Consider the following 25,510-nt stretch of genomic DNA (forward strand, 5'->3'; position numbering starts at 1 on the left):
CACTGGCGACTCCAGAAATTTGTACTTACGCAGATTTATGAACATCACTGGTTTGTCAGACTTACGGCACTTTAGCATCTGACGGTGCCGTATATGTGATAGCTCGAGTTGCGAGCTGAAACTATGGGCGGCGGAGGTTCCCTCGCTTGCGCCGCAAACTACGATCTATATCGGATCGCGCCCCTGGTGTCAGGGCTGGGAGCGCCACATACGTATCTGTTTCTGCCATTCTAACAGAAGAGCAGTCGGGGCAATACATAAACCAATAAGAGTGGCTGTATTACAATAACGTTTATGGACAGAGACATTTGAATTTCACTATTATTAATTTCAATATTATTCTTTGTTCTTGTTCATGTTTAGCTTGTGGACCATACAAAAAGAATGTGGTTGGTCTGATCTTCCTCAGGCTGTAGTCTGACATCACAGTGACCAATGTAAACAGGTTGTGCTCTAATCTAACACATCACTGTAGCATGTTTTGGGGTCAGATACATTTCACATTAGGAAAAAATGTTCAGTAATGAAACAATTCAATAAAGTATTTATTTAGTTGTACAATTTATATTCAGGCAAATAATGACAAATGGAAATTCAGCATAAAGAACAAATCACAATAAAGAATAAGATTATATATAAGTAAAATGAAGGTTTATTGTTTACTGACATGTGGAACTAAATACCTCTGAGTCTGTTGGACGCATTACGTATAAATTTATTAGCCTTTGTCTTACTACTAAATGTGGCACATTGCGCCAGAAGTCTAATAAAGCTCATTTTAGCTAGATTTGGACTTATTTTTTTTCTTATTTTTAAACATTTCGGCCCAGATTACAAGTGGAGTGATATCTATAGCGAAGGGTTCTCTATCCATATTGTGGCACTAAAATTTACCAGAGAATCTTAGCGCGGCAGACATATTATAGCACACTCTATACTTTTAATAAACAGTGCAAGGTGCGATATTATCAATCATATTACAAGTGGTGAGTTACGTGTAGCCCGCTAGCACATAAAGGAGCTGGAAAATGTAGTGCTTTAGGAGACCTGAAGTGTTAAGGCTTAAAGGGACATGAAACCCAATTTTTTTCTTTCGTGATTTAGAAAGAGCATGTCATTTTAAACAACTTTCTAATTTGCTTCATTCTCTTGATATCACTTGCTGAAAAGCATATCTAGATATGCTCAGTAGCTGCTGATTGGTTGCTGCACATAGAGGCCTTGTGTGATTGGCTCACTCATGTGCATTGCTTCAACAAAGAATATCTAAAGAATTGAGCAATTTAGATAATAGAAGTAAATTGGAAAGTTGTTTAAAATTGCATGCCCTATCTTAATCATGAAAGTTTAATTTTGACTAGACTGTCCCTTTAAATATATGCAGACAAATGTAAAATAAAACACATGTAAAATAAAATATTTCACACATTCTATAGAGAGAGAATAGCTCATTGTGTAGCCCATTAACAAATCTAGATAAATCAGAAGGCTTGTTTTTTCCCACAGAAGACCTTTAGATACATTGTTTCCAATGCAGCAAAGGATTCTGGGTAAGACATGCAAATGAGGTGCACAATGACTCACATTCTTACTTGTGGTCTGCTTTTAGGCAGATTCTGCATTGTAAAGCTCTGATGTGATCTGAAATACTTAAACTCATATGTTTTCTATCATGAAGAAGAAGCGACTTAGCAAGTTCTACTTAATTGTGGAAATAAATGTTTGTGCGCAACTGACCCCTAGCGATATACTGTATTTCTCAATAACGGATAAGTGCTGCTCTTTACCGCCCTACACAGAGACAAACTTGCACACTCATAAACACAAACACAGCTTTATACAAGACAGGAAAACTTAACTTGCAAAATGAATAAACCTTAATGTATAAAATGCCCTTTAGATGCAGCAATTTAAAGATATCAGTGATGCCCCTTTTAAATATGGCTTAATTATCCTGTATTTAAAATGCACTATGTGTACAAGTAATAAGGCCTCTCTTCCTTTCATTTCACAATTACATATAAATCATCTTGTAAAATAATATATGATGTATATGAGCATAAAGCGTTTTTATTAATATCATCTGATTTTGATGGCAATATTCAGTGAAGTTAAATATTTAATTTATACATTGAAATAGACCCTGCGCTATCGATTGTGCTTCACTTCTCTCATTATTTAAACATAGGTGAAACGCGTTATTGAAATAAAATGTATTTCGGCTTTAAAGCAGTAAAGAATGCAGCTTTAACATCTGGTTTATGAGCTGTTTCTGTCAAGAAGAAAATGACACTATTTTATGTGAGGTTATAAAGGTGTGATATAAAAGTAGCAGTGAGTTTATCATTTGTAATTGGAAAACGATACTAATTTACATCAGTTCAATTTATATCTTTTTACAATGTTACCGCTTACTTTACCAGTGAGACAACAGCAACTTCAATGCAGAAGCTAGTTTATCTTTAAAGGGACATTATACCCAAATGTTGAAGCACATGAAAGTGATGTAGCATAGCTGTAAAAAGATGACTCAAAAATATCACCTGAGCATCTCTATGTAAAAAAGAAAGATATTTTACCTCATAATGTCCATAGTCACACCCCATTGTAAAGAGACTAAGCAGCCAATCAGGATACTAGTCCCAAGACTTGCAAGGGAGTGTGCATCAGACATGTGCAGGCACAGTCATTTTATTTTTTTATTCAGTTTAAGGAAGTTTACTATGAAATATCACAGCAATGCAAAACATGACTTCAGCACTGCTAATGCTGATTGGCTATTTTTTTTCAACTTACAGCTGGTCAGCAGCTGATGTATTACTGTTCACACAACACTTACTCTATGAGCTAAACACATTTTGAGGTAAAATATTTTCCTTTTTTACATAGAGATTTTCAGGTGATATTTTCCTGTCAGCTTTATACAGCATCATTTTCAAGTGATTTGCCTATGGGTATTATATCCCTTTTACACACACTACACACATTGCCAATAAAACTGGAGAAAAATTATTTATACGCTTCAAACTATCAATATAATTTTCACTTACAGTCCCCAGTGTTGATAAATAAGCCCCAATATATCCAAAAAACAACAACTTATTTTTACTTTTACGTTGTTTTGTTTTTTTAACTTCAAGGGCCATAATACCCAAATGTTTAAACACTTGAAAGTGATGCAGCATGCCTATGGCTGCAGTATTTGTAAGACACAGGCAGGGACAGAAGAGACAGATTTATTTATCCCCTTTACACAGATGCCGATGTCCATCACCGCTGGTTTTGTGAAGAAACAATACAACATACATTGTTACTGCGCCGGACTCTGACGTTATTTAAAGTTTCCGTAGGTTTCAAATGAATCCAGATAGCTGTGAGCGAGCGTATAGCAGAATGAGTACTGCTCCTGCAATAGAACACACAATGAGCGCTTATTGTACTGGTGATTGTCAATAAAAGGGACATGAAATCTCTGTTAATTAAGGAAAATAGCTCAACACTGCAATCTACATGTATTATTTATTTTGCCAAATTTCCCTTTAAATTAGCTATAAAATAAGTGTTTGTCCTACTCCATAAAGAAATGTTTAGAGTGCTTTTGTATAGTGACATTAAACTGACCCTGCAACATGCTGCACAGTGAGAGCTCACATCTGAGCACATTGGCAAAACAGACCAGAAGTATGAATTCCATCTAAATTTTCAAGGGGTGTATGCCTGAACTGTTCTTGATTTGCAAAACCTTTCACATTGTTCTAACAAACTGTCAGTGTTAAATAATTTAATACTATTGTTATAAGGGCACTGATTACCTAAATGTCCACATCTTAAGACATAGGGGCCGATTTATCATGGCCCGAATGGGGCCAAATACCCCTATTTATACATGAGCCTTTAGGCTCGCTGGAAACAGGAGTTAAGAAGCAGAGGCCTTAAGACTGCCGCTCCATAACTTGTCCGCCGCCTCTGAGGCAGCGGACATCAATCACCCAATCGAATATGATGAAGTTGATTGACATGCCTTGCTAGCGGCCGACTGGCTGCAAATCTGCAGGGGGCGGCATTGCACAAACAGTTCAATGCGCTACAGCGTATCATGTCCACCAGACATTGATAAATAAGCCCCATGGTGGCCGATTTACTAATATGCAGAAGGACATGATCCGCTGTAGTGTATCATGTCTGCCACACATCGCTAAGCTGTCAGCATCTATCATTGCACAAACATTTCTCGTGAAATGCTTGTGCAATACCGTCCCCTGCACATTCACGGCCAATCCGCCACTAGCAGGGGGGTGTCAATCAACCCGATCGTATCCGATCGGGCTTATTGCTGTCCGTTGCCTCATAGGTAGCGGAGGAGTAAAGGAGCAGTGGTCTTAAGAAACAGGTGCATTCGGACCTGAATAAATCGGTTATTGGCAAGATGGCTCCTGTATAAAGTAATGGAGCTCGCTGGAAGGGGACCCTTCGCTCCATAGTTTACTTACATTATGATTTACGCTGTGTATATTTAATACGATTTATTCCTGTGTAATTTACATACAAGTTTTACATTTTTTAAATAACATCCAATTTTTGGTTAACAATTTTGATACGATTTTTGATGCACCTTAAAGGGACATGAAACCCAATTTTTTTCTTTCAGAATTCAAATAGAATACAATTTTAAACAACTTTCTAATTTACTTTACTCTAATTATTTAATTCTCTTGGTATCATTTGTTGAAGGAGCAGCTTACCCAGATGTGGGTACTTCTGAACCTTGCCCTGGCATGGACATTCCTTCACCTGATCCTACTGAGGATATTCCTGAACCTTGCCCATATGTGGGTATTCCTGAACCTTGCCCTGGTGTGGGCATTCCGTCACCTGATCCTACTGAGGCTATTCCTGAACCTTGCCCAGATGTGGGTATTCCTGAACCTTGCCCTGGTGTGGGCATTCATATACCTGTTCCTAGTGAGAACACTCTTGATTCTGAATCCAGTAAGGAGACATTTCATATTGAACCAGAAGAAGGCAAGAACTGGTCAAATCTTGCACTCTACACTCATATCTCCTACTTTAAAGAAAGTCCTGCTATTGGGTTAGAAGTGGCTATAGCTTTTTCTTTTGGAGTATATCTAATCCTCAGCCAAGAGGTTAATTCTGAGGATACTCAAATCTCTGACCCAAAGGTGGTTAAATCTGGTTATCAATCCAGAATACTGCATCTCTATTTCTGAAGTTGAGGAAAGCCTATTCATATGTCTAGGACTGGGTGCCTTTTCATTGGCTGTGTACATGGCCATCTATCATGAAGAACATCTGCCTATCAACCCTCAGGATGATTCTGTGGTAGGAAGCTCATTGTATGTTACATTCATGCATTCTCACGATAACTACAAGAAAGATGACTTCAAGTTTTGCTCTTATCATTTTCAAGATCTTTTGATACCTGAATTCCATGGCCTTTGCTTTGTTATTTTACTTTTTCAAGAGATCTCCAACCCTCCTTTCTTGATTTCGGATTGGACTCACTACTTCCATAAATCTACTACCGGTTCTCCATATAATTTTTGTTCTCTCTCCATTTGGATTGCGTTGGGCGCCCGGAGGTCGCCTTTAAGGAGGGGGTTCTGTAACATATCTCAGCCTAACATCACTGTCCCTTTAAGACTGCCTTCCCTGCTTCTGACAAATCAAGCTGGTTTGGGCAGTATTTGTATTCAGCTTTCAGCTTGCCTGCCTGATTAATCATTCATGCACCTGAATCTCTCAGCCTCTTTTTAAGACTTCTCAGGCCTAATGTGCTATGTATTAACTTTGAAGTTGTGATCTGAACAACAGCGGTCTATGACTGTTTCCTGCATGAATTTACCAACTTATTCAAGCTACAGCCTTTTCTACTACCTATTGTCATAGCTGAAATATCCTTCTACAAATATGTTAACATATTCAGAACTCTGCATCTATGTGTTCAGTTAAAATCTTTCATGTGATTCTCCAATATATGCACAAACAGTAATTGATGCCTTTAAACTTGCAACTTGACAATCACCTGTGCTGCTCTGATTATTACTGACATACAGCTCTATATAATATTATGTACTGTAAAACTGCAACAAACCTTAGTTTGCATCTAAGTGCCAATCTTTTACCAGTTTACTCTGAAGCCTGAACATTCCACATTGCTATATTTTTCTCTCATTGAATCCTGCAGCTACTCCTATTAACTAACTATAAGTCACAGTGAAGTCAGAATATATTGTATACAAATATTGCACTTTCCATTTATTCTACAATAACTTCTAGCAACTATGAATCACAGAATATCATCTATCCACGTCCAGGATACTCTTCCCCGGGTCAGGGGTCGGTGTCTCCAAATCCCTACCACTGCCCCAAGGGTCTGTGTCCTGAGCGCATTTTCACCGGATCATGACAATAAAGCTCTCTGGGCTTGTGAGATTCTATAAAGCTCTCTGGGCTTGTGAGATTCTATAAAGCTCTCTGGGCTTGTGAGATTCTATAAAGCTCTCTGGGCTTGTGAGATTCTATAAAGCTCTTTGGGCGTGTGAGATTCTATAAAGCTCTCTGGGTTTGTGAGATTCTATAAAGCTCTCTGGGTTTGTGAGATTCTATTAAGCTCTCAGGGCTTGTGAGATTCTATAAAGCTCTCTGGGCTTGTGAGATTCTATAAAGTTCTCTGGGTTTGTGAGATTCTATAAAGCTCTCAGGGCTTGTGAGATTCTATAAAGCTCTCTGGGCTTGTGAGACTCTATAAAGCTCTCTGGGTTTGTGAGACTCTATAAAGCTCTCTGGGTTTGTGAGATTCTATAAAGCTCTCTGGGTTTGTGAGATTCTATAAAGCTCTCTGGGCTTGTGAGATTCTATAAAGCTCTCTGGGCTTGTGAGATTCTATAAAGCTCTCTGGGCTTGTGAGATTCTATAAAGTTCTCTGGGTTTGTGAGATTCTATAAAGCTCTCTGGGCTTGTGAGATTCTATAAAGCTCTCTGGGCTTGTGAGATTCTATAAAGCTATCTGGGCTTGTGTGACTCTATAAAGCTCTCTGGGCTTGTGTGACTCTATAAAGCTCTCTGGGCTTGTGAGACTCTATAAAGCTCTCTGGGTTTGTGAGATTCTATAAAGCTACCTGGGCTTGTGAGATTCTATAAAGCTCTCTGGGTTTGTGAGATTTTATAAAGTTTTCTGGGCTTGTGAGATTTTATACAGCTTTTTGGCTGTATAAAATCTATACCTAAGCATTGCAGGTACATTAATAATCAAGTACTACGACCCACATGACTTTCTTGCCAAAAGCAGACATACTAATGTGTGTAAGAGAAGACCCTGCCTTGCAAAACTGATTAATAGAAGCCTTATTACGAAGGGCCAAGAAGTGCCAATTGCTTTAATAGAATGTAATGCACTCAGGGGGAGCCTTCCCCACAAACAAATATGCCTTCTGAATTAAGGCTTTAAGCCAAGCAGCAATAGCTTTCTGTGTGGAAAAAAAAAGAAAGTTTGAAATCATTTATGGTTTCCACATAATATTTGAGAGCTCTTACAACATCCAGATGTGAAGAAGTTGCTCAGTAGAATTCTTAGGAGCTGGACAAAAGAAGCAACCACCATTTCCTTATTGATAGTATCTGTAGATACAACCTTAGGAATTCCAAATCAGCCAATTGAATGAAAGCTTTTTCTATTTGCTGATTTGAATTTGAATAAAAAAAAATCAGCCAATAGAAATGCAAGGGCACCTCTATGTAAGGGGGAACCTTGCATTCAATCTTCAGTGTGCTGCAGTAACACTATGGAGAAGGTCGGGTTGAAGATCAGAAGAGGACCGGGGACCAACCTCCACCATGGATCCGCCTCTGCCCCCCAAAGGTGGTGAGTATTACCTTTGGTGTTTAGCCTTAGTTTTTTTTTTGGGGGTTGTAAAGAGCTATAATCACTTTTACAAAACAGCTACAATCACTTGAACCAGGACACTGCCAGACAAATGCCCTTTCAGATGTGATTTTTAGATTAAGTTTTTTTAATAGATAGGTTTTTTTTTTATCTGTGGAGTTATTTTAGTATAGTTTTTTAGGGGGGCTTTTTTTAGGGCACTTTAGTTGTTTTAGGATAGGGCTTTACCTGGTAGTGGATTTTTTATTTTTGTAACATATGTATCATTACACACTTAAGTGAGTGTGTAATGCCGCCCCCTTCCCTCGTGCAAGAAAATGGCCTCTATATGTGTGGGTGTACACAAAGGGCCAGTGAGGTGTAAGCAGGGTGTAAACAGAGTATATGCACATCACACAGGGTATATGAACTGCACACAGTGCACCAGCAGGGTGTACACTGAGTATACGCACATCACACAGGGTATATATCTGGTGTACACAAAGTGCCAGTGGGGTGTAAGTAGGGTGTACACAGATTATACGCACATCACATAGGGTATATGAACTGTACACAGGGTATTTGTACACAGGATATACACACTACACACAAGGTATATGTGGGGTGTACACAGAGTGCCAGCACAGCACACAGGGTATACGCACAGCACACGGGGTATATACGCACAGCACACGGGTTATATACGCACAGCACAAGGGTTATATACGCACAGCACATGGGGTATACGCACAGCACACGAGGTATACGCACAGCACAAGGGTTATATACACACAGCACATGGGGTATACGCACAGCACACGAGGTATACGCACAGCACACAAGGTATTCGCACAGCACACAAGGTATTCGCACAGCACACGAGGTATTCGCACAGCACACAAGGTAAATGCACAGCACACGGGGTATACGCACAGCACACGGGGTATACGCACAGCACACGGGGTATACGCACAGCACACAAGGTATACACACAGCACACTGGGTATAGGCACAGCACACGGGGTATACACACAGCAAAACAGAGAGATGGGGAACAGCAACCAAAGCAATCAGGCACAGGACTAAGGAGTCAGCCACCCCTCCGTATCAGCAAATCTTGAAAAAAGGTACTCCAGCCTTGGCAGATTTCATAAAATGACCTTTATTGTACCATGGTCCACACTTCAATAAAGGTCATTTTATGAAATCTGCCAAGGCTGGATTAACTTTATTTGAAACGCACAGCACAAAGGGTATACGCACAACACACAGTGTATACGCACACCACATGGGGTATATACACAGTACACCGGGTATACGCACAGGGTATATGCACAGCACACAGGGTATATGCACACCACATGGAATATATACACAGTACACCGGGTATACGCACAGCACACAGGGTATATGCACAACACACAGTGTATACGCACACCACATGGGGTATATACACAGTACACCGGGTATACGCACAGCACACAGGGTATACGCACAGCACACAGGGTATACGCACAGCACACAGGGTAAACACACAGCACACAGGGTATACGCACAGCACACAGGGTAAACACACAGCACACAGGGTATATGCACAGCACACAGGGTATACGCACAGCACACAGGGTATACGCACAGCTCACAGGGTATACGCACAGCACACAGGGTATACACACAGCACACAGGGTAGATGCACAGCACACGGTATACGCACAGCACACAAGGTATATGCACAGCACACGGGGTAAACGCACAGCACACAGGGTATACGCACAGCACACGGGGTATACGCACAGCAAACAAGAAATATGCAAAGCACACACAGCACACAGGGTAGATGCACAGCACATGGTATACGCACAGCACACAGGGTATACGCACAGCACACAGGGTAGATGCACAGCACATGGTATACTCACAGCACACAGGGTATACACACAGCACACAGGGTAGATGCACAGCACATGGTATACGCACAGCACACAAGGTATACGCACAGCACACAGGGTAGATGCACAGCACACGGTATTCGCACAGCACACAAGGTATATGCACAGCACTCGGGGTAACGCACAGCACACAGGGTATATGCACAGCACACAGGGTATACGCACAGCACACAGGGTAGATGCACAGCACACGGTATACGCACAGCACACGGGGTAAACGCACAGCACACGGGGTAAACGCACAGCACACAGGGTTTACGCACAGCACACAGGGAATACGCACAGCACACAGGGAATACGCACAGCACACAGGGAATACGCACAGCACACAGGGTATACGCACAGCACACGAGAAATATGCAAAGCACACAGGGTTTACGCACAGCACACAAGGTATTTGCACAGCACACGGGGTAAACGCACAGCACACAGGGTATACGCACAAAGCACACGGGGTATACGCACAGCACACGGGGTATACGCACAGCACACGGGGTATACGCACAGCACATGGGGTCTACGCACAGCACATGGGGTATACGCACAGCACACGGGGTATAAGCACAGCACACAGGGTATACGCACAGCACACGGGGTATACGCACAGCAAAACAGAGAGATGGGGAACAGCAACCAAAGCAATCAGGCACAGGAGTAAGGAGTCAGCCACCCCTCCGTATCAGCAAATCTTGAATAAAGGTACTCCAGCCTTGGCAGATTTCATAAAATGACCTTTATTGTACCATGGTCCACACTTCAATAAAGGTCATTTTATGAAATCTGCCAAGGCTGGAGTAACTTTATTCGAAACGCACAGCACACAGGGTATACGCACAGCACACAGGGTATACGCACAGGGTATATGCACAGCACACATTGTATACGCACAACACACCTGGTATACGCACAGCACAAGAGGTATAAGCACAGCACACAGGGTATGTGCACAACACACAGTGTATACGCACACCCCATGGGGTATATGCACAGCACACAGGGTATACGCACAGCACACAGGGTATACGCACAGCACACAGGGTATATGCACAGCACACAGGGTATACGCACAGGGTATATGCACAGCACACATTGTATACGCACAACACACCTGGTATACGCACAGCACAAGAGGTATACGCACAGCACACAGGGTATGTGCACAACACACAGTGTATACGCACACCCCATGGGGTATATGCACAGCACACAGGGTATACGCACAGCACACAGGGTATACGCACAGCACACAGGGTATATGCACAGCACACAGGGTATACGCACAGCACACAGGGTATACGCACAGCACACAGGGTATACGCACAGCACACATGGTATACACACAGCACACAGGGTATACACACAGCACACAGGGTAAACACACAGCACACAGGGTAAACACACAGCACACAGGGTAAACGCACAGCACACAGGGTATACGCACAGCACACAGGGTATACGCACAGCACACAGGGTATACGCACAACACACAGGGTAGATGCACAGCACATGGTATACGCACAGCACACAGGGTATATGCACAGCACACGGGGTATACGCACAGCACACAGGGTATACGCACAACACACGGGGTAAACGCACAGCACACGGGCTATACGCACAGCACACAGGCTATACGCACAGCACACAGGGTATACGCACAGCACACGAGGTATACGCACAGCACACGAGGTATACGCACAGCACACGGGGTATACACACAGCACACGGGGTATACGCACAGCAAAACAGAGAGATGGGGAACAGCAACCAAAGCAATCAGGCACAGGAGCAAGGAGTCAGCCACCCCTCCGTATCAGCAAATCTTGAATAAAGGTACTCCAGCCTTGACAGATTTCATAAAATGACCTTTATTGTACCATGGTCCACACTTCAATAAAGGTCATTTTATGAAATCTGCTAAGGCTGGAGTAACTTTATTCGAAATGCACAGCACACAGGGTATACGCACAACACACAGTGTATACACACACAACATGGGGTATATACACAGTACACTGGGTATACGCACAGGGTATATGCACAGCACACAGGGTATATGCACAGCACACAGGGTATACACACACCACATGGGGTATACGCACAGTACACCGGGTATACGCACAGGGTATACGCACAGCACACAGGGTATACGCACAGCACACAGGGTATACGCACAGGGTATATGCACAGCACACCTGGTATATGCACAACACACCTGGTATACGCACAGCACAAGAGGTATGTGCACAGCACACGGGGTATGTGCACAGCACACGGGGTATGTGCACAGCACACGGGGTATGTGCACAGCACACAGGGTATACGCACAGCACACTGGGTATACGCACAGCACACGGGGTATACGCACAGCACACGGGGTATACGCACAGCACACGGGGTATACGCACAGCACACGGGGTATACACACAGCACACGGGGTATACACACAGCATACGGTTTACGCACAGCACACGGGGTAAACGCACAGCACACGGGGTATACGCACAGCACACGGGGTATACGCACAGCACACAGTTCACGCAAAGCACACGGTTTACTCACAGCACACAGGGTTTGAGCACAGCACATGGGGTAAATGCACAGCACAATAAAATATGTAGTAAGGGCGCTAGTAATAGCTGAAGATATCAAAAGGGGAGACTTTTAGCAGCTAAAGTTAGCAACAAAATTAAAATGAGCCTAAGCAGCCAAAGTTAGCAATAGATTTAGATTGAACCCTTATGGGGATCTCGTATTGTAATATGTACTCTAACGGTAATCTTAACCCAATGATGCAAATATGAGGTAGTAAAAACTATCCTATTATATAAAAGGCCAAGTGTGTTTGTCTGAAGCTGTCATGCACAGTAGAGACAGCACGAGGACAAACACACCTGGCCTTACCTGACAATCCATTTTGGTGTTTGTGGTGAAAGTGGGCGTGGCCAGACGGGAGCGTGGAGGTGGCCGTGCAGGAGCGTGGGCGTGACCGGACGGGAGTGTGGGCGTGGTCGGACATGGTCGGGGCCGTGGTCAGGCGTGGTCGGCGCAACAGAAAAGGGAGAGAAATAGAAAGAGGGGGGAGAGAGAAAAAGAGATAGGAAAGAGCTAAAGAGGGGGAAGTGCAGAAGAGAGGGGGGAGAGAGAGCAAAAGAGAGGGGAAAGAGCAGAATAGAGGGAAAAGAGCAATAGAGAGGGGGAAGAGAGAGCAATAGAGAGGGGGGAGAGAGAGCAATAGAGAGGGGGGGGAGAGCAATAGAGAGGGGGGAGAGAGAGCAATAGAGAGGGGGAGAGAGAGCAATAGAGAGGGGGGAGAGAGAGCAAAAGAGAGGGATCGAGAGAGAGAGCAAAAGAGAGGGGAGAGAGACAGAGCAAAAGAGAGGGGGAGAGAGGGGGAGAGAGAGAGCAAAAGAGAGGGATGGAGGGAGAGAGCAAAAAAAGGAGAGAGAGACAGAGCAAAAGAGAGGGGGGGAAAGAGCGCGCAAAAGAGAGGGGGGAGAGAGAGCCCAAAAGAGAGGGGGAGAGAGAGAGAGCGCAAAAGAGAGGAGGAGAGAGAGAGCGCAAAAGAAAGAGAGAACGCAAAAGAGAGGGGGGAGAGAGAGCATAAAAGAGAGGGGAGAGAGAGAGCGCAAACAAGAGGGGGGGAGAGAGAGCGCAAAAGAGAGGGGGAGAGAGAGCATGCAAAAGGGGGGGAGAGAGAGAGTGCAAAAGAGAGAGAGAATGCAAAAGAGAGGGGGGGAGAGAGAGTGCAAAAAAGAGAGGGGGAAAGAGAGCGCAAAGGAGAGGTGGACAGAGAGCAAAAGAGAGGGGGAGCGAAAGAGAGGGGGGAGAGAGAGAGCAAAAGAGAGGTAGAGCGAGAGAGAGCACAAAAGAGAGGGGGAGAGAGCGCAAAAGAGAGGGGGAGAGAGCGCAAAAGAGAGGGGGAGAGAGCGCAAAAGAGAGGGGGAGAGAGCACAAAAGAGAGGGGGAGAGAGCACAAAAGAGAGGGGGGAGAGAGAGAGCAAGAGGTGGGACCACTGTACTGGAAAAAATAGCCTGTGTGAACAGGCTTTAGGACTAGTTTATTATAAAGCAATATATTTATAGTAAAAATAAGAGTATAAATTACGGAGCAATAAAAAGCAGGGACGTCTCCCTTGTATGTGTGTGTGTGTGTGTACACAAAAATATAAATCACATTCGTCAGCAAGGGTGATTTAGATATAGAAACAAAGTTTAAAATGTTATAAGTAACACTGCCGTTACTGAGTTCCAAAAGTCAACAGTTGCCACTCTCGGTTATAATTGGAAATTTCCACAATGATAATAATCTTCATAAGAGACAGCTGATAAAAGTTATTTGACAAAGCCACATATGTAATATAAACCTTAGCTTTCAAAGCCCCACCTTGGAGCAGATAAATGACCTTATCTGTGCCAATATTCATACGTCCTGTTAGTCGGTTCATACCTCAGCTCCCATGCTGCTGGGGAGTTTGAATGAGTTTCTCGGCTAGTAGACTTGCTAACAACCATGAGTTCACCCCACGTGACTGTTGGCATCTGATGTCATGGGTGACACTCGGGGGGCTTGTCTTTACCCAGCAAACAGGCCGTTCTGGTTACTATGGCAAATAGGTGCTGTGATCAAGAAACAAAGTGATGCACACCTCTCTGTGGAGATAATCCAAAGTGTTCACCTGTACTTAGTGCTATGCACACAGGCAATATGCTTGGTAGAAGTTAAGAGTACAAAATAACCCTGGTTAAAAAGGTTCTCTTTATGTGAGAACAGTATAGCAGGCTCCAAGGAAAATAAAAACCACAACTTTCGACGCGTTTCGCTCTACCAGAGAGCTTTATCAAGATAAGTGTGGCTATTCATCCATACTCTTTTATAGGTCATGCTTAATCCTTATTGGTCCAATTTTTAATTGATTGGATTTAAGGTGGTATTCCCAGATATATTCCTTAAGGTGGTATCTTTACAGATGGCTTTACTTTGTAAAACTTCAAATTAATAAATGATAACTCATATAGAAATAATGCAAGAAGGGGTCTAAATACGAATAGAAATTTCAACTTCTATGAATCCAATAGAAATGATAACTTCCATGAACAAAATAGAATACAAAATCCAAATATGAATTATGAAGGAAATAGATGTCCTAGATATTCTAAGGTGGTAGTCCCAGATAAATTCCTTAAGGTGGTATCTTTACAGATGGCTTTACTTTGTAAGACTTTAGCATTTAGTTGTGGTATAATGCTGCAAAAGAATTAGTGTATGTAGATATCACTTTCCCCACATTAACATGAGGCATGATTAGGTACATATTAGTAATGTACATTTTTTCTTCCTTAAAATGCAATTATTTCTATAGAAAGTTTATTTTCAAGGATATACTTGGTAGGTGTATAGATATTTATATATGCGTAAATGTGAGTATGAGTGAAAAAATCAATTAATTAAAAAAAGAAAAAGAAAAAATGGGGAGTTCTATTAATCCTCTATGTGAAATATTAATATTAATATGGAACTCACATTTCTCCAGGTTGCAGGTATTTAAGGTGATTAAGTGTGATGTACAAGTTATGAACATGACTAAGGGTGTATAGCCCGAAACGTTGTTCTGTTTTCCTGGCTCCCAGTATGTGGTAATAAAGATAACTTCTGATTAAGGACATTGTGGTGCGACTGCTACTTTTGTGCTACTGGTGTTAAATGCTGTTTTCCTTTTCGTGGCCCTCCTTAATCCTAACGAGATTGTAGGCTTCTCTCAAATCAAGTTTAGTAAAGACCGTAGCTCCCTTGAGGCGGTCAAAGAGTTCCGTAATGAGAGGAATAGGGTAAGCATTCTTAATGGTAAAATGATTAAGACCCCTATATTCGATGCATGGTCTTAACTCGCCACCCTTTTTCTTCACAAAGAAGAAGCCAGCCCCTGCAGGAGAGCAGGATTTGCGGATGATCCCCCGCGATAGAGCATCGGCAACATACTCCTCCATAGCACAATTCTCTGCAACAGATAGAGGGTACACCCGGCCCCGAGTAGGAATGGCTCCGGGTTGCTTGTCAATGGCACAATTGTAAGACCGGTGAGGAGGCAACGTACCGGCACGCACCTTGTCAAAAACATCTAGGAACTCTCGGTACTCCTCTGGCAATTGAGATACCGAAGAAGTGCACAAGACTTTAACTGGTTTCCGAAGACAAGTGGAAATACATTGCAGGGACCACGACAAAATTTCAGACCTGTGCCAGTCGAGACTGGGATTGTGCTTTTGGAGCCAGGGATAACCCAGAACAACAGGAAAATGCAGAGAGTTTATCACCTGGAACTGGAGGGTTTCAAAATGGAGAGCCCCAACAGCCATGGACAACGGAGCAGTTTCGTGAGTAACAAGTACGGGCTAAAGGACTTGCCATCAATGGCCTCAATAGCAAACGGAACGGACCGATGCAAAACAGGAATGGAGTGCTTTGATAAAAAAGCACTGTCAATGAAATAGCCCGCCTCACTGGAGTCAACAAGAGCCTGAGTGACTATGGAGGAGCCCACCCAGGAAAGGACAACCATGACAAAAGGTCTCTCCTTAAGCAGTTCCGGGGACGAGGATAAACCACCCAAGGTCTGCCCCCGACAGGACCTTAGGTGTGAGCATTTCCCGGCCGTGTAGGACAAGACTTCAAAAGGTGGCCCTGTAACCCACAATAGAGGCAGAGCCCCTTCCTCCTCCTAAAGGCCCTCTCCGCCACGGAGAGACACATGAATCCCAACTGCATCGGCTCAGCAGTACCTGGTGACTCAGGACCAGGAGGCATGGGAGGAGAGGGAGGAATGGGTGGGAACGAACACGTAGGAGACAACAGAACTGGAGGCTTCTGCATGCGCTCAATGAAAGAGGACCTCTCTCTGAGTCTGATGTCAATTAGGATAAAAAAAGACACCAATGCCTCAAGATCCTCTGGTAAATCTCTGGCAGCAACTTCGTCTTTAATCGCATCAGAGAGCCCATGAAAGAAGGCAGCAACAAGGGCTTCATTGTTCCAACCTACCTCTGCAGCAAGCATAAGGAACTCAATAGCATACTGAGCAACAGATCTTGTACCTTGCTGAATGGACATGAGTCGTTTAGCAGCAGAGGAGGAGCGAGCCAGAACATCAAATACCCTTCGAAAGGAGGCCACAAATTCTGGGTAATTTGAAATCACAGGTTTATTAGTCTCCCACAAGGGATTAGCCCAGGCAAGAGCTGTATCAGAGAGTAACAAGATTTGAAATCCCACCTTAGCTCTGTCAGAGAAAAACGTCTGAGGTAACATCTCAAAGTAAATGCCAACCTGGATCAAAAACCCTCTGCACTGAATAGTATCGCCTCCATATCGATGAGGTAGAGGTGCAGAACCAGACATGCTCCTGATAGGCATAGGTGCAACAGCGGAAACAGGAGCAGCCATAACTTGCGGGACACTTTGGTCAAATGTGCAGTGCGAGTCAGCAGGGTTTGCAGGGCTAGTGCAAATTGATCCAAGTGGTGATCCTGTATATCCATCCTGGAAATGATGGCAGGTATACCTGGATAATTAGCACCATCAGGATTCATGGCCTTTGCATAATGTCAGGGTGCTAGGAATCAGACTGAGACAAGAAGTGCAAAAATAATCACACCTTTATTAATAGCAAAAAATAATAAAAAGTCCACAAGTAAAATAACAAGCCACGAGTCAAAACCAGAGCTGGTAGTCAGACAAGCCGAGTAAGGAGCCAAAGCCAATAGTCAGACGAGTCGGAATCAGGAACAAGGAAAACAGCAGAGTCAGGAACAAGCCAGAGATCAGGAACCAGGAAGGATGTCAGGCAGCCAGGTAATACACAGGAACTCTCACAAACAGGTCTGAGACAACGCAAAGGCAAAGCATACTGAACAGAGGCCCTTTAAATAATAAGTGATGACATCACAATTCTGAGACTGCATCCTGTCTCACATGGATGATGCACACCAGTCTGGCCATAAAAGGAAGTGCAGGAAATGAGCAGCATCCCCCACAATGCACCATAGTCAGGAAGAGAGGTGAGTAAAATGGCTGCCATCAGCACATGGCAAATATAAAGGGAAAAAACCCTGACAGTTTCTGAAAACTCGTAATACCAGAGCTGCATGTAAGTGAGCGGTGAGGGAAAACTGCTTGTTAGCACCGCACAGCCTCTAACGCAAAACTTGTAATCTAGGCCTTTAGCTGCTAAAAGTCTCCCTTTTTGATATCTTCAGCTATTAGCGCTCTTACTACATGTTTTATTGTTCTTAATTACTTTGAATAGAGAGAAGGAGCTGTTCATTTTTTGTAAGGTTTTTGATATCCCAGACCCTAGCGCACTACTGAATCCCCTTTTGTTCTGGTAAATGCACAGCTCACAAGGTAAATGCACAGCACACAGGGTATACGCACACTACATGGGGTATACCCACAGCACATGGGGTATACACACAGCACACGGGTTATACGCACAACACACAGAGTATACGCACAGCACACAGGGTAAATGCACAGCACACGAGGTAAAACGCACAGCACACAGGGTATACGCACACTATAGGGGGTATACGCACAGCACACCATGTATAGGCACAGCACACCATGTATAGGCAGAGCACACCATGTATAGGCAGAGTACACGAGGTATACATAAAGCACACAAGGTATACATACAGCACACCATGTATAGGCAGTGTACACGAGGTATACATACAGCACACCATGTATAGGCAGAGCACACCATGTATAGGCAGAGCACACCATGTATGGGCACAGCACACCATTTATAGGCACAGCACACCATGTATAGGCAGAGCACACGAGGTATACATACAGCACACAAGATATATTTACATACTGTATTTGGAATTAGTTTGTTGCGTCTTTTCTTGAGGTTCCTTACAGCCTGTGATACATCTAAATAGCCATCACTGCGTATCTGGTCACATATGATGCTGCCAGCACAGAACAGCCCAGACCGGCTCGCACCGTCACTGCAAAAAAGAGAAATATCAACAATTATTGTCCCCTGCTGTGACAAAACTAAAGCTTTGTATACACTGTTCTATAACCAAGCAGGTGTTGTGTAAAGACATTGGGGCTGATTTATCAAGCTCTGTATGGAAGCAGAAGTTATGAAACAGCGGTCTAAAGACCGTTGCTCCATAACTTCTCCACCTGCTCTGAGGCGGCGAACAGAAATCAACCCGATCGAATACGAATGCGAGCCTTCAGGCAATAGGTGTTTTTTTTTTTTTTTTTGCCCTCTCCATTGAAGTCTATGGGGATAAGAAGTTAGCGTGGTTGCGATATCAGAAGTCCAACATTAAACATTTTACTTTTAACTTGTAATATGCGCATTAAAAGTTTACTTTTGATGGGGTTTGTGTGCGAGCAAAAGCTCTAAATAGTGCACCACGTGTGTTACCTGTTTGTCTCTAGAAAAAAAACCCCAGAAACCTCTGAATGAAGAGTTTACAATAATATGATGAAGAGACTTCCCTTGTCTCGGACTGCTGCCATCTCACGGTTACTCCTAAAAACCGTCAAACTTGTGCATTCTAATATGAGAGGTGCTGGACACGCTGGGGTACATCAGATTTTCTGATCTCCTTCTGGTATTATCCAATCCCACTCTGGGGGTCTGTGTCTCAAGAGGCACTAAAGGAAATTCCCAATAGTGTAGTATGTCAGTGAAAGGAAGGCCCACAAAGCAAAGTACTCTCAAGATAAATAGATGGTATCCGACCATTTTATTGCAGATTGATATAAACAGCTCCTCTATGTATAATCTATGCATTTATTTGCTCAACACATCTCAATGGTCTTTCACCGCCTTTCTCAAGAGCTTCAAAGAAAAAATAGCTATTTTCTGCAAACTTTGAAGCTCTTGAGAAAGGCGGTGAAAGACCATTGAGATGTGTTGAGCAAATAAATGCAAAGATTATACATAGAGGAGCTGTTTATATCAATCTGCAATAAAATGGTCGGATACCATCTATTTATCTTGAGAGTACTTTGCTTTGTGGGCCTTCCTTTCACTGACAAACTACACTATTGGGAATTTCCTTTAGTGCCTCTTGAGACACAGACCCCCCGGAGTGGGATTGGATAATACCAGAAGGAGATCAGAAAATCTGATCTACCCCAGCGTGTCTCTAGCAATACTCGTGTAATAAGGATTTATAGTCTGCATTCGTAAAATCATATGGATATAAATCACTAAGGGATGATCTAAACCTTGCAAGTTCAGTTGCTCTGGTGGAATTATTGGGGGAAAAAGGGGCACTCCACCTATTAAATCCTGCAGCCAATATAAATCACATTACGTTGCTTTTTGCATATAGCATCTTACAATAAACAATATTTTCGTATGCATGTGTTTGTCTATTAGGGTTATGAGTGTTTTGAAAAAAGCTCATGACCTTATAGTTTGTGAGAACTGTGAGATCTGTAGTGCAACAATCTTTACAGAATTACGCTGGGATTAGAGAGACATTTTCATACACACCCATGATACGTCTACGTTCAATCTATTTTACGAAAAACAACAATTACGCTTTGTATTTTAAACTTATAAGTAAGAATTTCTGTGGGTTTTTTTGCGCATCCACTGTAATTATATTTTGATTTATGCTGTGCATATTTAATACAATGTATTTCTGTGTAATTTACACACAAATTTTAGGTAATAGATTTTAGGGGAAGAGTTTTGTTAAAGGGCCAGTAAACCTAGCAAATAATGTTATATAATTCTGCACATCTGCGATCACGCTATTAAAATCAATGTAGCTTGTTCCTGCTCTGGTCTGGTAGCGGGAGCGAGCTACATTGAGTTTAACAGCGCGATCGGACCGGTTGTGATTAGACAGCGTGCCTAGATGTGCTTAGGAGAAGAAAACAGACCCGCTCAGTAGAGCCAGGAGCGGCATTCTGTTTTCATTACTAAAAATCTAACAATTTGCTTAGAAACCTGGCGCTAAGCTAATGTTATATAATTCTGCACTATGTGCAGAATTATATAACATTATTTGCTAGGTTTACTGGCCCTTTAAGATTTTTGATGCACCTTAAAAATAAAAAATCTGTGTATTTTTGTGTGAATAGTTTAATTATTTGTTTGGTAAGAATTTTAAAATTCTAATTTTATTTTATTACATACGAGAATACAGTACACTCCTCTTGCCAAGACACCCTATTTTCAGGGTAAAAAGTTGCTTTAAATAATTCCACCAGGGAAATAGAAGTACTGGCAGCATTCTTTATTATTCTCACCAGCCCAGAGCCCTAAATGGCACCATAATGAGTGGATCAGTAGCAGACGACAACCAGTAGGTATCAGTATATATACATCAGTAGGATACACCATAATGAGTGGATCAGTAGCACATGACAACCAGTAGGTATCAGTATATATACATCAGTAGGATAAACCATAATGAGTGAATCAGTAGCACACCACAACCAGTAGGTATCAGTATATATACATCAGTAGGAAAAACCATAATGAGTGGATCAGTAGCACATGACAACCAGTAGGTATCAGTATATATACATCAGTAGGATACACCATAATGAGTGGATCAGTAGCACATGACAACCAGTAGGTATCAGTATATATACATCAGTAGGAAAAACCATAATGAGTGGATCAGTAGCACATGACAACCAGTAGGTATCAGTATATATACATCAGTAGGATAAACCATAATGAGTGAATCAGTAGCACACCACAACCAGTAGGTATCAGTATATATACATCAGTAGGAAAAACCATAATGAGTGGATCAGTAGCACATGACAACCAGTAGGTATCAGTATATATACATCAGTAGGATACACCATAATGAGTGAATCAGTAGCACATGACAACCAGTAGGTATCAGTATATATACATCAGTAGGATACACCATAATGAGTGAATCAGTAGCACATGACAACCAGTAGGTATCAGTATATATACATCAGTAGGATACACCATAATGAGTGGATCAGTAGCACATGACAACCAGTAGATATCAGTATATATACATCAGTAGGATACACCATAATGAGTGGATCAGTAGCACATGACAACCAGTAGATATCAGTATATATACATCAGTAGGATACACCATAATGAGTGGATCAGTAGCACATAACAACCAGTAGGTATCAGTATATATACACATCAGTAGGATACACCATAATGAGTGGATCAGTAGCAGACGACAACCAGTAGGTATCAGTATATATACACCAGTAGGATATACCATAATGAGTGAATCAGTAGCACACCACAACCAGTAGGTATCAGTATATATACATCAGTAGGAAAAACCATAATGAGTGGATCAGTAGCACACACCAACCAGTAGATATCAGTATATATACATCAGTAGGATACACCATAATGAGTGAATCAGTAGCACATGAAAACCAGTAGGTATCAGTATATATACACCAGTAGGATACACCATAATGAGTGGATCAGTAGCAGACGACAACCAGTAGGTATCAGTATATATACACCAGTAGGATACACAAAAATGAGTGAATCAGTAGCAGACGACAACCAGTAGGTATCAGTATATATACACCAGTAGGATATACCAAGACACCCTATTTTCAGGGTAAAAAGTTGCTTTAAATAATTCCACTAGGGAAATAGAAGTACTGCCAGCATTCTTTATTATTCTCACCAGCCCAGAGCCCTAAATGGCACCATAATGAGTGGATCAGTAGCAGACGACAACCAGTAGGTATCAGTATATATACATCAGTAGGATACACCATAATGAGTGAATCAGTAGCACATGACAACCAGAAGGTAACAGTATATATACATCAGTAGGATAAACCATAATGAGTGAATCAGTAGCACACCACAACCAGTAGGTATCAGTATATATACATCAGTAGGATACACCATAATGAGTGGATCAGTAGCACATAACAACCAGTAGCTATCAGTATATATACATCAGTAGGATACACCATAATGAGTGGATCAGTAGCAGACGACAACCAGTAGGTATCAGTATATATACACCAGTAGGATATACCATAATGAGTGAATCAGTAGCACACCACAACCAGTAGGTATCAGTATATATACATCAGTAGGAAAAACCATAATGAGTGGATCAGTAGCACACACCAACCAGTAGATATCAGTATATATACATCAGTAGGATACACCATAATGAGTGAATCAGTAGCACATGACAACCAGTAGGTATCAGTATATATACACCAGTAGGATACACCATAATGAGTGGATCAGTAGCAGACGACAACCAGTAGGTATCAGTATATATACACCAGTAGGATACACAATAATGAGTGAATCAGTAGCACACCACAACCAGTAGGTATCAGTATATATACATCAGGATACACCATAATGAGTGGATCAGTAGCACACACCAACCAGTAGATATCAGTATATATACATCAGTAGGATACACCATAATGAGTGAATCAGTAGCACATGACAACCAGTAGGTATCAGTATATATGAATCAGTAGGATACACCATAATGAGTGAATCAGTAGCACACCACAACCAGTAGGTATCAGTATATATACATCAGTAGGATACACCATAATGAGTGGATCAGTAGCACATAACAACCAGTAGCTATCAGTATATATACATCAGTAGGATACACCATAATGAGTGGATCAGTAGCAGACGACAACCAGTAGGTATCAGTATATATACACCAGTAGGATATACCATAATGAGTGAATCAGTAGCACACCACAACCAGTAGGTATCAGTATATATACATCAGTAGGAAAAACCATAATGAGTGGATCAGTAGCACACACCAACCAGTAGATATCAGTATATATACATCAGTAGGATACACCATAATGAGTGAATCAGTAGCACATGACAACCAGTAGGTATCAGTATATATACATCAGTAGGATACACCATAATGAGTGGATCAGTAGCAGACGACAACCAGTAGGTATCAGTATATATACACCAGTAGGATACACAATAATGAGTGAATCAGTAGCACACCACAACCAGTAGGTATCAGTATATATACATCAGGATACACCATAATGAGTGGATCAGTAGCACACACCAACCAGTAGATATCAGTATATATACATCAGTAGGATACACCATAATGAGTGAATCAGTAGCACATGACAACCAGTAGGTATCAGTATATATGAATCAGTAGGATACACCATAATGAGTGGATCAGTAGCACATGACAACCAGTAGGTATCAGTATATATACATCAGTAGGATACACCATAATGAGTGGATCTGTAGCACAGGACAAAAAGTAGGTATCAGTATATATACATCAGTAGGATACACCATAATGAGTGGATCTGTAGCACAGGACAACCAGTAGGTATCAGTATATATACACATCAGTAGGATACACCATAATGAGGGTCAGTAGCACATGACAACCAGTAGGTATCAGTATATATACATCAGTAGGATACACCATAATGAGTGAATCATTAGCACATGACAACCAGTAGGTATCAGTATATATACATCAGTAGCATACCCATAATGAGTTGATCAGTAGCACATGACAGCCAGTAGGTATCAGTATATATACATCAGTAGGATACACCATAATGAGTGAATCAGTAGCACATGACAACCAGTAGGTATTACTATATATACATCAGTAGCATACCCATAATGAGTGAATCAGTAGCACATGACAACCAGTAGGTATCAGTATATATATACATCAGTAGGATACACCATAATGAGTGAATCAGTAGCACATGACAACCATTAGGTATCAGTATATATATATACACATCAGTAGGATACACAATAACGAGTGAATCAGTAGCACATGACAACCAGTAGATATCAGTATATATACACCAGTAGGATACACAATAATGAGTGAATCAGTAGCACATGACAACCAGTAGGTTTCAGTATATATACATCAGTAGGATAAACCATAATGTGTGGATCAGTAGCACATGACAACAAGTAGGTATCAGTATATATACACATCAGTAGGATACACCATAATGAGTGAATCAGTAGCACATGACAACCAGTAGATATCAGTATATATACATCAGTAGGATAAACCATAATGAGTGGATCAGTAGCACATGACAATCAGTATATATCAGTATATATACATCAGTAGGATACACTATAATGAGTGGATCAGTAGCACACAACAAACAGCAGATATCAGTATATATAAATTAGTAGGATAAACCATAATGAGTGGATCAGTAGCACATGACAATCAGTATATATCAGTATATATACATCAGTAGGATACACCATAATGAGTGGATCAGTAGCACATGACAACCAGTAGATATCAGTATATATACATCAGTAGGATACACCATAATGAGTGGATCAGTAGCACATGACAACCATTAGGTATCAGTATATATACATCAGTAGGATAAACCATAATGAGTGGATCAGTAGCATGACAACCAGTAGATATCAGTATATATACATCAGTAGGATACTGTAACATATCTCATCCTCATATCACTGTCTCTTTAAGACTGCCTTCCCTGCTTCTGACAATCATGCTGGTTTGGGCAGTATTTGCATTCAGCTTATCTGCCTGATTAATCATTCATGCACCTGATTTCCTCAGCCTCTTTTTAAGTCTTCTCAGGCCTAATGTGCTTTGC

General features: G+C 41.9%; 1 protein-coding gene across 1 annotated transcript in view; it reads right to left on the bottom strand.

Annotated features, from left to right (window-relative positions):
• Positions 1-532: 532 nt before the first annotated feature.
• Positions 533-25,510, bottom strand: part of LOC128648366 (receptor-type tyrosine-protein phosphatase alpha) — a 152,000-nt gene continuing 127,022 nt past the window's right edge. The window contains exons 15-16 of the mRNA XM_053700965.1: positions 18,708-18,843; positions 533-3,406 (exon numbers count right to left, since the gene is read on the bottom strand). Of these exons, the coding sequence (XP_053556940.1) occupies positions 3,332-3,406; positions 18,708-18,843 (211 nt within the window). The 3' untranslated portion in view covers positions 533-3,331. The remainder of the gene's footprint in view (positions 3,407-18,707; positions 18,844-25,510) is intronic.

Source organism: Bombina bombina, chromosome 2, assembly GCF_027579735.1.
Source record: "Bombina bombina isolate aBomBom1 chromosome 2, aBomBom1.pri, whole genome shotgun sequence".
Classification (NCBI taxonomy): Eukaryota; Metazoa; Chordata; class Amphibia; order Anura; family Bombinatoridae; genus Bombina; species Bombina bombina.